The 13,014-nt window shown below is 37.5% G+C and overlaps 1 protein-coding gene across 2 annotated transcripts in view; it reads left to right on the top strand.

Annotated features, from left to right (window-relative positions):
- OPHN1 (oligophrenin 1) overlaps positions 1–13,014 on the top strand; it is a 721,258-nt gene that overhangs the window by 412,759 nt on the left and 295,485 nt on the right. For both annotated transcript variants that reach the window (XM_053579945.1, XM_053579942.1), the window contains exon 6: positions 3,421–3,522. In XM_053579945.1, coding sequence (XP_053435920.1) covers positions 3,421–3,522 — 102 coding nt within the window. The remainder of the gene's footprint in view (positions 1–3,420; positions 3,523–13,014) is intronic.

Here is a 13,014-nt window from a genome sequence, read left to right as displayed (position 1 = left end):
AACTAACTGGGCATGGTGGTGGGCACCTGTAGTTCCAGCTATTTGGGAGGCTGAGGCAAGAGGATCACTTGAATCCAGTAATTTGTTTGAGGTTGCTGTGAGCTATAATGCCAGGGCACTCTGCCCAGGGCAAGAGGGTTAGACATTCTCTCTCTCACAAAAAAAAAAAAAAAAAAAAAAAAAAAAAAAAAACAACTGTAGGAAGTGTCATACCTAATGAAGAAACTTAATTCCTCTTAGTTATTCTATAAATGAAAATTTATTAATATTCACTCAAATTGTTAAAATAAGTTAAGATCTATAAAATTAAAATTTATTTAGGTATACATCTTAACATTTAATTGGAAGTCTAGAAGTTCACAAATAGCCAAGTCAATCATAAAATAGAAGCCTATAGAAGAGAGACTTTCCCAACTAGTTACCAGCATATACTACAAAGTATGGAGTAAAAACAATCTCATATTGGTGCCCAAACAGAAGACTAGTAGAACAGAATAAAGAGCTCCTAGAGAAACCCATACAAAATTTTAGAGTAAAAGAAAAATAGTACTACAAATGACCAGAGTTTAGAAAAGGTGGTACGTAGTTGTAAGAAAATGGAATCACTATATATGCAAATATAAAACTGGATTCCTACGTAATACTACAAACAATGAATGGTGGACTTCAGATGGATCAAACCCTTAGGAGTTAAAGATAAAATTCAAAGGATTTTTATGTCTTGGAAGCTCCTTCCCACTTCCCACTTACTTTATCATAAAATGGAAGTTTGAAATTTCTAGGGTTCTGAAGAAATCTTTTAGGAATAATGTCTTCTCAGTTTTTCTGGTTTCCATTTGTTATTTGGTCTTTGTACATACCGGACTTGCTTCCATGTCACTTCACAATGAGTTTTAAAAGAAAAATTTTTTATTTAAATTATTTTTTTATTTTTTTTTGAGACAGAGTCTCACTCTGTGTCCTGGGGTCCAAGCTCACAGCAACCTCAAACTCTTGGGCTCAGGCCATCCCCTTGCCTCCTGGGTAGCTAGGAGTATAAGCACCTGCCGCTATATCTGGCTAGATTTTCTATTTTTAGTAGAGACAGGGTCTTGCTCTTGCTCTTGCTCAGACAGTCTTGAGCTCCTCCCAGAGTGCTAGGATTACAGGTGTGAGCCACTGTGCCAGGTTCATAAGTTTTTTAGGTCAGAGTCTGTGCATCTTATCAACCATACTTCCCTAAATGGAAATGTCCCCTTTTTCATTCTTAAGCTAGGGTGAAAATTCTTCTTGGTTTGGCAGGAAGAGTGCTGCATTATATGTTGTAAGTCTATTTTTCTTGAATATTTATGCCTTCACTGTAGTTCTAGCCACTAGAGATGTTGAGGCAGGAGCATCCCTTGAACTCAGGGGTATGATATTGCAGTGAGCTGTGATGATGCCATTGCACTCTAGCCCAGCGGACATATTGAGAACCTATCTCAATCAATCAATCAATTAATTTTTTTTTTTTACTTTTTATTTTATTTTTTTAACTAAATCAAATACACATCATCTAACTCCAGTAAGAGTAGCCCACATAATGAAATCCCAAAACTACAGATGTTGGCGCGATGTAGAGAAAAGGGAACACTTCTGCACTGCTGGTGGGAATGCAAGCTAATAGGTTCCTTTTGGAAGGAAGTTTGGAGAACACTCAGAGATCTAAAAGTTGAGCCTGCAATTCCTCTACTAGGACTATATCCAAAAGACCAAAAATCACTTTGCAAATAATTTTTTTTTTAAAGGAAGCAAGAGAGAATGTGGCCCACAGAACTTTATGTGTCCTAGTGAAGGCACTATAGTTTTCTGGCTCCCATGCTTTTTCTTGAGTCCCACTGTATCACCACAGGCCTGAGCCACCTTGCTCCTTCCAAATTGCCACTTTAAATAGATCGAGCAGCTGGAAGAACAGTTTTCCCTAACTATGTTTTCTGTCATAATTTCTGTCCTGAGTTTGCTTAGGGATGTTGTTCTGTTTGAGCTTTATCCACAAGGTTCTCCAATTATTTATAATATAAGCCCCTTGTGTGTTATTTCACACATGATCATCTGATCATGGAAAGGAAAGGGTCAGATAGATATGTTTAATCTGTGACCTTGGAATAGTTAGTTCACCTTATTTGAACCTTTATTTCCTTTATAGTATCTGCTCAGGATTATCAAGACTAATTGAGATTATGTCTTTTTAAGTATTTATTGCAATGCCTGGCCTGATGTAGGCCTCAGTTAATGAATTAGCTTTTTACCTACTTCTTTCCCTCCATTATAAAAGAATAGTGTGATAAAAACCACATTCCTTATAGATCACAAATCACTCAGCTCTGTTGTAGCTTCCTGCCTGAAACACATTTCCTGTACCAATAAACCTTTTGTGAGGTTTTTTTTCTTATTATTATCTGTGTGTCCTGTGCTGTGCCTCTTCTAGTACCTTGCTCATTATAGGTGTTCAGTGAGTTTGGATTTTCTTCCTTTTTTTTGAGACAGAGTCTCATTATGTTGCCCTTGGTAGAGTACTGTGGTGTCACAGCTCACAGCAACCTCAAACTCTAGGGCTTAAGTGATTCTCTTGCCTCAGCCTCCCAAGTAGCTGGGACTACAGGTGCCCGCCACAATGCCCAGCTATTTTTCGTTGTTGTTGTAGTTGTCACTGTTATTTGGCAGGCCTGGGCTGGATTCGAACCCGCCAACTTTGGTATATCTGGCTGGCACCCTAGCTGCTGAGCTACAGGTGCCTAGCCTGAGTTTGGATTTCCTATAAGTCAACATCAGCTTTTTGCCTGAATTTCCTAGCATGGTGTTATGAGAATTGTAGAGTGTCAGTGTTCATATGTGACAAACAAGCATTTAATGCTACTTTGGATGCTGTGTAACTTTTAGTTTTGGTGAGTAGTAGAAAAATTAATTAAGTTTCATTATCAAGGACAGTAGAGTCTGTGTCCTAAATTTTAACTTTCCAACTCTTTTCAGGTAAGTCTTCTAGGATTTTTTTATTCATTTTTTTTAATAGCAGCTTTTAATACATGGTAGTGACATACTTGAATAATACCAACAAGTCATTCAAATAGACTGGGCTAGGTTTTTATTCTATAAACTTTTCATGACATACATTTAGTTCACTCTTGTCTTCCTTTTTCAAAAAATTTGAATGTGTGGTTAATGCATGTGAAAAATATTCGAGGGATAAAAAGGTAATTATAGCCCCCTTTAAAACATAATTCTTTGAGCCACAGCTTCCACAACTTTCAGGAAGTAGAAACTGCTGAAACCAATTCAAGAGCTCATTTTCTGTTATTTTTTCCTTCCCAGGATCTACAGGGATTGACCACATGAAATTTGACAGTCTTCTTCATTATGATTTCTAAGCAAACATTTAGTCTGTGCCTTTTCTTCCATATCTAGGAGCGGAAAAAGAAATTTGAAAAGGATGGTGAGAGGTTTTATTCTTTGCTGGATCGGCACTTACATCTGTCTTCCAAAAAGAAAGAATCTCAGTTACAAGAGGTATGTTCAAAAAGCTTGTCCTTGCATTCCATTACTAACTCTATGCCTTGGAAATAGTGGCAGTTACATGTATCTAATGGAAGACTTTCCCCATACCCTGTTTTATTTATTCGTTTGTTTGTTTATTGGTTTTTGTTGTTGTTGAGACAGAGTTCCACCCTATGCCTTGAACAGGCATCATAGCTCACCACAACCTCAGACTCAGGCTATGGGTATCCTGCTGTCTCAGCTTTCAGAAGCCACTGGGATTACAGTCGCTCACTGCAGTGCCCTGCTGGGTTTTTCATTTATTTAATGAGTTGGGGTCTCACTCTGTGCTTAGACAAGTCTGGAACTCCTGAGCTCAAGCAATTTTCCCACCTCAGCCTCCCACAGTGCCGGGATTATGGGCGTGAGCCACTGCACCAGGCTGCACCTTGTTTTAATAGGGAACCACAGGTGATAGAGTTTGCAGTTAAAACCTTGGCCTAAGACTTAGAAGCCCTGATTTCTCCACTCAAGTACCCCACTAACTCAGGGTGTGACCTTGGATGAGCTACTTTTTTTTCTTGGATGAACTCCCCCTATTTATAAGAAGAGTGGCAATAGTTGATGATCTAGAGTCTCTTTCAGTTCCAATTCGCTGAATCTAGTTTCCTCATGAGGACAGAGTTAAACTCAAGTTGTATTTAGTAAGAGCAGGAGCAGAACATGTACTTTTCCTGTGACATATTTGATAACTTTTTTTTCTTTTGAGATAGAGTCTCACCCTATGCCATGAGCAGAGTGCAGTGGCATCATAGCTCATTGAAACCTCAGACTTGGGCTGTGGTTATCCTTCTGCCTCAACCTCCCAAAGTTGCTGGGATTACAGGTGCTTGCTGTGGCACCTGGCTAGGTTTTTCATCTTTTTTTTGTTTGTTTTTTTATTGAGTTGGGGTCTCACTCTTGCTCAGGCAAGTGTCGAACTCCTGAGCTCAAGCAATCTTCCTGCCTCAGCCTCCCACAGTGCTGGGATTATAGGTGGGAGTCACCACGCCTGGCAACTTTTTTTTTTTAGTCCTATACTGGGACTGCTGCTTATCTGGGAGTTGTAGTAACTTCAGTTCAAATAAGCTACTATTCCTTGATTACCTTCCCAATGCCAGGCAGTACTCTGGGTACAACAGGACTATCGAGAAAACATGGCATGCTTTGTGCTATTCTGTAACTTACAGTTAGCATACTATATGAGAATGCTCAACTAATCTTATGCCAGTAGAAACTTTTGCATACTGTAATGTGTTTGTGTATTTGGTGCTCTTAAGGAGGTGGGAAAGTAGAGAACAGAAGACTTACTGGTTGTGGGGAATTCTCTTTGTGGAAGAATGTTGCCCTTCCTGTTCAAGATGGCTATTCAAAAATGGGTAAAGTGTTAGATAGACAAGGAGAAATAGACCTTTGAAATGGAGTCCAATGGTTCCAAGGATGGAAAAGATGGAGGACAATTGGGAAGTGGTTTGGCCAGTTTGCATTTGCATTATAATCTGAGGGTAGTGAAAGACTACTTGGGATAATGCAAGCTGAGGCTATATTATGGTTTGCTAATAAGCAAATAAGCACAGAAGTTTGTATTTTATTCTATTGGCCCTTGGGTGCCATTGAAGGCTTTTGGTTTTGGAAACAACATGAGTAGAATTCTCATTTAGGAATCTTAAAGTACCTGAGGTTGTACAATGAATTAGATCAGGCAGAGACTAGATTCAGGATAAACAGTTAAGGAAACTGTTGCAGTGAAAAGGACCTGATACACAAGAGTGACACTGAGGAAGGGAAAGTAAGAATTAATTGATTAAGTATTTTTTTAATGGAAGAGAAGATCTATGTGTTAGGTAGAAGATCATGTAAAAGATGGAATAATTTAAGAGTAAAGCATTAATGGAGATATCTGATGGAATAAGATCCTAGATAGGAGCTATAAAAGGTTTTAGAAATCATGTTTCCCAGGCTGACATAGACTGTGACAGAGGTATAGCTCATCTCCTGATACCTGGTTAAATGGTATCCATCACATCGCCTGAGGTGTGTGAATGTCATGGGTCAAGAGCCTCAGTGGTGGATGGAGTTAATATCGAAAAGGAGACGGGCTATTTTTCTTCCACAAACTGGAATTAAGTCTGATGTTTTTGGTATTTCCCTTTTGACCATTTTTATTTTATTACTTTTACATCTATTCTTGTCAGGGTTCCCGTGTAGAAAAGAGTTGATATAACAGACCTGAGACTGCTATCCCTAGGCAGCTGGGAACTTGACTGGTAAACAGTTCTCTATAGTGGTAAGGAAGTTTACATTATGGGGTAAGAAGTAGCTCCCTGTTCCTAAATTGCCTGTAGGAATATAATGAGTCTTATTCTAAATCCCTGTTCTTCTAAGAGTCTAGAACTTTGGTATATGTTGGGCAGAAGGTGCCTATATAACCAGCCCTTAATGAAAATCTGGGGTATATAGTCTCTAATGGGTGTCCCTGGAAGACAACACTGTGTTCACTGTGTTATTTTAACTCAGTGAAGGAGGAATTAATTTGTCCTGGGTAACACTACTATGGGAACTCTGTTGGAAGGTTTTACCTAGCTTGTTGTGGACTTTACCCCATGTACCATTTCCCTTTCTGCATTTTGCTTTGTATTCTTTCTCTAAAAGAAATCTTAGCTGTGAATGTGACTATGCTGAGTCATGTGTCCTTCAGAATAACATATTTCCTAGGGAATAACAAAAATCAGAGACGGTCTTGGGGGACCCCACAGTCCGAATTTAGGAGTCTATTGTTATTTAAGCTTTTAGAGTATTCTAACAGTTTGGTGCTATATTTAGAAATCCTTGGTGAATTTCTGGCTGAGCAAATATGCAGTATTTATACTTTTTCACTAAAAAAATGACCTGGTTCCTTGAAGGGAGAAATGTGGGGAAAAATGACCTGAGTGATCTTGCATCAGTCACTTTATTTTTAAATTTAGAAATTTTATTTTTAGAGAATTGTTATATTTAAGGAAAAACTGAATGGAACCTACAGAGAGTTTCCTTATAACCCATGTTCTTCCCTCTCTGCACAGGTTCCTCTATTATGAAATTGAAACATGTGGTACACTCAATGGGTTTTGAGAAATGTATAGTTGGCAGATAGCCATCACCAAAGTGTCATATAGGATAGATAAACTGCCCTAAAATTCCCGGGATTTACCTATTCATCCCTCTCCCCAAAGATCCCACTGATCTTTTTACGTTCTCCATATTTTTCTCTTTTCCTAAATGTTATACAGTTGTAACCATACAGTATTTTTTGAGATTTGAATCTATCACTTAATAATATGCATTTAAAGTTTTCATGACTTTATAGCTCAGTTCTTTCTCCTATCCTCCTCCTCCTCCTTTTAAAATTTCAAGAGATGTACATGGTAAAAGTGTTTTTTTTTGGTTACATGGATGAATTTTGTAGTGGTGAAGTCAGAGTTCTTACATACCCATCACCTGAATAGAGTACACTGTACCCAGTAGGTAATTTTTGATCCCTCTCCCACTTTCTCTTCTTCTGAGTCTCCAAAGCCATTGTATTACTGTATATGACCATGTATCCCCATCTTTTTAAATGATTGCATGGGGTAACTGGTATTTCATTCCTGAGATACTTCACTTAGGATAATAGCTTCCAGTTCCATTCAAGTTGTTGAAAAACACATTGTTTCTTTTTAAAGCATGAATAGTATGTCATGGTACATAAATGTGTGTGTATATATACACTTTTGTCCACTCACCAGTTGATGGGCACTTAGGTTGATTTTTCTATCTCTGCAATTGGGAATTGTACTGTGATAAACATATGGCACATGTGTCTTTTTGATATAATAACTTCTATTATTTTGGGTAGATCTAATTTTGAATGTCATATGTTCTTTTTCTAGTTTTTTTTTTTTTTTTTTTTTTTTTCGCACAGGCTGAATCACAGAGTTTGGCCCTTATCTGCACTGCTGATGTTTTTCAAACTCTGGATACACTTCCTTTATTTTTTATTTATTTTTAATTTTTTTTATTAAATCATAACTGTGTACATTGGTGCATTTATGAGGTTCAGTGTACTGATTTGATATTACAGTGTGAAATGCTTACATTGAACTTATTTAATGCATCCATCACAATTATACTCTTTAATTATACTCTTTTCATAATAATTTTTGAAATGTACCATTAACATCATGCACATTAGATGATGTCCCCTCCATCTTTTTTATGGCTGCATAGTATTTTATGGTGTACATATACCACAATTTGTTAATTGATCGATGGGCAATTGGACAATTTCCATGTCTTGGCAATTATGACTTGGGCTGCAATAAACATTCTAGTGGAAATGTCTTTGTTGTAAAATAATTTTTGATCATCTGGGTATATACCTAACAGAGGAATTGCAGGACAGAATGGTAGGTCTACTTTTAGTTTATTGAGTATTCTCCAAACTTCTTTCCAAAAGGTTTATATTAGCTTGCATTCCCACCAGCAGTGTAGAAGCATTCCCTTCTCTCTGCATCCATGCCAACAGCTGTAGTTTTGGGATTTTGTTATGTGGGCTAATCTTATTGGAATTAGATGATATCTCAAAGTGGTTTTTATTTGAATTTCTCTGATAATTAAAGATGATGAGCATTTTTCTTTCTTTTTTTATTATTAAATAATAGCTGTGTGCATTAATGTGATCACGGGGCACCATACACTGGTTTTACAGACCGTTTGACATATTTTCATCACACTGGTTAACATAGCCTTCCTGGCATTTTCTCAGTTACTGTGTTAAGACATTTATATTCTACATTTACTAAGTTTCACATGTACCCTTGTAAGATGCACTGCAGGTGTAATCCCACCAATCACCCTCTCTCCACCCATCCTCCTCCCTCCCTCCCCTCCCTCTCTCCCTTCCCCCTATTGTTAGGTTATAACTGGATTATAGCTTTCATGTAGTTTCATCGTAGGGCTGAGTACACTGGATACTTTTTCTTCTATTCTTGACATACTTTACTAAGAAGAATATGTTCTAGCTCCATCCATGTATCCATGTAAACATGAAAGGGGTAAAGTCTCCATCTTTCTTTAAGGCTGCATAATATTCCATGGTGTACATATACCACAATTTATTAATCCATTCGTGGATCAATGGGCATTTGGCCTTTTTCCATGACTTAGCAATTATGAATTGGGCTTCAATAAACATTCTGGTACAAATATCTTTGTTATAATGCGATTTTTGGTCTTCTGGGTATATACCTAGTAGAGGAATTATAGGATTGAATGGCAGATATATTTTTAGATCACTAAGTGTTCTCCAAACATCTTTCCAAAAGGAATGTATTAATTTGCACTCCCAACAGCAGTGTAGAAGTGTTCCCTTTTCTCCACATCCACGCCAACATCTCTGGTCTTGGGATTTTGTGATATGGGCTAATCTTGCTGGAGTTAGATAATATCTCAAAGTAGTTTTGATTTGCATTTCTCTGATGATTAAAGATGATGAGCATTTTTTCATATGTCTGTAGGTCATGCACCTGTCTTCTTCAGAGAAGTTTCTCTTCAAGTCCCTTGCCCAGCCTGTGATGGGATCACTTGTTCTTTTCTTGCTTATACCTTTGAGTTCATTGTGGATTCTGGTTATTAAACATTTGTCAGAGACATAACTTCCTCTCTTTCCGTTCTCATAAGGAAGGCTTGCAGTGCTATAAATTTCCCTTTTAGGACTGCCTTTGCGGTGTCCCAGAGGTTCTGATAATTTGTGTCTTCATTGTAATTTTGTTCCAAAAATTTGGCAATTTCCTTCTTAATCTCATCTCTGACACACCTATCATTCACCATAAGGTCATTTAACTTCCATGTTTTTGTATGCATATGCAGATTCCTGTTGTTACTGAGTTCAACTTTTATTCCATGGTGGTCCGAGAAGATACAAGGAATAATTTCTATTCCTTCAAATTTACTGAGGTTAGACTTGTGACCTAAAATGTGATCGATTTTGCAGTATGTTCCATGGGCTGATGAGAAGTATGTGTATTCAGTTTTGTTGGGATGAAATTTTCTATAGATGTCTGCTACATCCAAATGTTGGATGCTTAGGTTTAAATCTAAAATTTCTTTGTTCAGCTTCTTATTGGAGGATCTATCCAACACTGCCAAAGAAATGTTGAAACCCCCAAGTATTATGGAGCTGGAGGAAATGAAGTTGCTCATGTCTGTTAGAGTTTCTCTTATAAATTGAGGTGCATTCTGGTTGGGTGCATAAATATTAATAATTGAAATCTCAACATATTGAGTATTACCCTTAACAAATATGAAGTGACCATTCTTATCTTTTCTTACTTTTGTTGGTTTAAAGCCTATTGTGTCTGCAAATAGAATTGCAGCAGCTGCTTTTTTCTGATTACCATTTGCCTGAAATATGGACGACCATCCTTTCACCCTAAGTGTATATTTATCTTTTTTTTTTTTATTAAATCGTAGCTGTGTACATTAATGCGATCATCAGACACCATACACTTGTTTTATAGACCGTTTGATACATTTTCATCACACTGGTTAACATAGCCTTCCTGGCATTTTCTTAGATATTGTGTTAAGACATTTACATTCTACATTTACTAAGTTTCACATATACCCTTGTAAGATGCACCGCAGGTGTAATCCCACCAATCACCCTCCCTCAGCCCACTTCTGCCCTCCCTTCCCTCCCTTCCCTCTTCCACCTATTCTTGGGTTATAACTGGGTTATAGCTTTCATGCGAAAGCCATAAATTAGTTTCATAGTAGGGCTGAGTACATTGGATACTTTTCCTTCCATTCTTGAGATAATTTACTAAGAAGAATACGTTTCAGCTCCATCCATGTAAACATGAAAGAGTTGTAAAGTCTCTATCTTTCTTTAAGGCTGCATAATATTCCATGGTGTACATATACCTCAATTTATTAATCCATTCGTGGATCGATGGGCACTTGGGCTTTTTCCATGACTTAGCAATTATGAACTGGGCTGATATAAACGTTCTGGTACAAATATATTTGTTGTAATATGATTTTTGGTCTTCTGGTATATGCCTAGTAGAGGAATTATAGGATTGAATGGCAGATCTATTTTTAGATCTCTATGTGTTCTCCAAACATCTTTCCAAAAGGAATGTATTAATTTGCATCCCCACCAGCAGTGTAGAAGTGTTCCCTTTTCTCCACATCCACGCCAACATCTCTGGTTTTATGATTTTGTGATATAGGCTAACCTTACTGCAGTTAGATGATATCTCAAAGTAGTTTTGATTTGCATTTCTTTTTTTATTATTATTAATTTTAAATCATAGCTGTGTACATTAATGCGATCGTGGGGCACCATACATTGGTTTTACAAACAGTTTGACACATTTTCATCACACTGGTTAATATAGCCTTCCTGGCATTTTCTTAGTCACTGTGTTAAAACAATTATATTCTACAGTTACTAAGTTTCACATGTACCCTTGTAAGATGCACCGCAGGTGTAATCCCACCTATCACCATCCCTCTGCCAATCTTACCCCTCCCTCCCTTTCCTTTCCCCATTCCCCATATTCTTAGGTTATAACTGGGTTATATCTTTTGTATGAAAGCCAAAAATTAGTTTCATAGTAGGGCTGAATACATTGGATATTTTTTCTTCCATTCTTGAGATACTTCACTAAGAAGAATATGTTCCAGCTCCATCCATGTAAACATGAACGAGGTAAAGTCTCCATCTTTCTTTTTTTTTTTCTTTAGCATTGTGAATCTATTTATTTGCAATGACAATACCAGAGCTCCAAAGAGGCAATCTTATACATCAAACTGTCATTAAAATATGTGGCTCTTTTCAGCAGTGTCATGTTACTAACTGCACTGAAATTTTTCTTTTTCTTTTTTTTATTTTTTATTTATTTACTTTTTATCATTAAATCATAGCTGTGTACATTAATGCAATTGTGGGGCACCATACAAAGGTTTTGTAAACAGTTTGACACATTTTCATCACACTGGTTATCATAGCCTTCCTGGCATTTTCGTAGTTATTGTGTTAAGACATTTATATTCTACATTTACTAAGCTTCACATGTACCCTTGTAAGATGCACTGCAGGTGTAATCTCACCAATCACCCGCCCGCTGACCATCCTCCTCCCTCCCTTCCCTCCCTCTCTCCCTTTCCCCATTCTTAGGTTATAACTGGGTTATACCTTTCATATGACAGCCATAAATTAGTTTCATAGTAGGGCTGAGTACATTGGATACTTTTTCTTCCATTCTTGAGCATTATTTCTTTTTTTTTTATTAAATCATAGCTGTGTACATTGATATAATCATGGGGCATCATTCACTAGCTTCACAGACCATTTACCAAGTTTCACATATACCCTTGTAAGATGCACTGCTGGTGTAATCCCACCAATCCCCTTACCTCTACCCACCTGACCCCCCTTTCCCCCTTCCCCCTATTCTTAGGTTGTAACTGGGTTATAGCTTTCATGTGAAAACCCTCCATCTTTCTTTAAGGCTGCATATATTCCATGGTGTACATATGCCAAAGTTTATTAATCCATTCGTGGATCGATGGGCACTTGGGCTTATTCCATGACTTAGCAATTGTGAATTGGGCTGCAATAAACATAATGGTGCAAATATCTTTGTTAATGTGATTTTTGGTCTTCTGGGTATATACCTAGCAGAGGAATTACAGGATTGAATGACAGGTCTATTTTCAGATCTCTAAGTGTTCTCCAAACATCTTTCCAAAAGGAATGTATTAATTTGCATTCCCAACAGCAGTGCAGAAGTGTTCCCATTTTTTTCACATCCACGCCAACATGTCTGGTCTTGGGATTTTGTGATATGGGCTAATCTTACTGGAGTTAGATGGTATCTAAAGGTAGTTTTGATTTGCTGTTCTCTGATGATTAAAGATGATCAGCATTTTTTCATATGTGTATAGGCCGTGCACCTGTGTTCTTCAGCGAAGTTTCGCTTCAAGTCCCTTGCCCAGCCTGCGAAGGGATAACTTGTTCTTTTCTTGCTTGTATGTTTGAGTTCTCTGTGGGTTCTGGTTATTAAACCTTTGTCGGAGACATAACCTGCAAATATCTTCTCCCATTTTGAGGGCTGTTTGCTTGCTTTACTTACTGGGTTCTTGGGTGTGCAGAAGCTTTTTAGTTTGATCAGGTCCCAGTAGTGTATTTTTTTTTAATTTTTTTTATTAAATCATAACTGTATACAATGATATGATTATGCGGCATCATACACTCACTTCATATACCATTTGACACATTTTTATCACAGTGGTTAACATAGCCTTTCTGGCGTTATCTCAGTTACTGTGCCAAAACATTTACATTCTACATTTACCAAGTTTCGCAAATACCCCTGTAATATGCACCACAGGTGTGATCCCACCGATTCCCCTCCCTCTACCCACCCCCCCGTTCCCACTTCCCCCTATTGTTAAGTT

Source organism: Nycticebus coucang, chromosome X (assembly GCF_027406575.1).
Source record: "Nycticebus coucang isolate mNycCou1 chromosome X, mNycCou1.pri, whole genome shotgun sequence".
NCBI lineage: Eukaryota > Metazoa > Chordata > Mammalia > Primates > Lorisidae > Nycticebus > Nycticebus coucang.
Note: the sequence above shows the minus strand (reverse complement) of the source record. Positions and strands in the feature narration are given on the sequence as shown.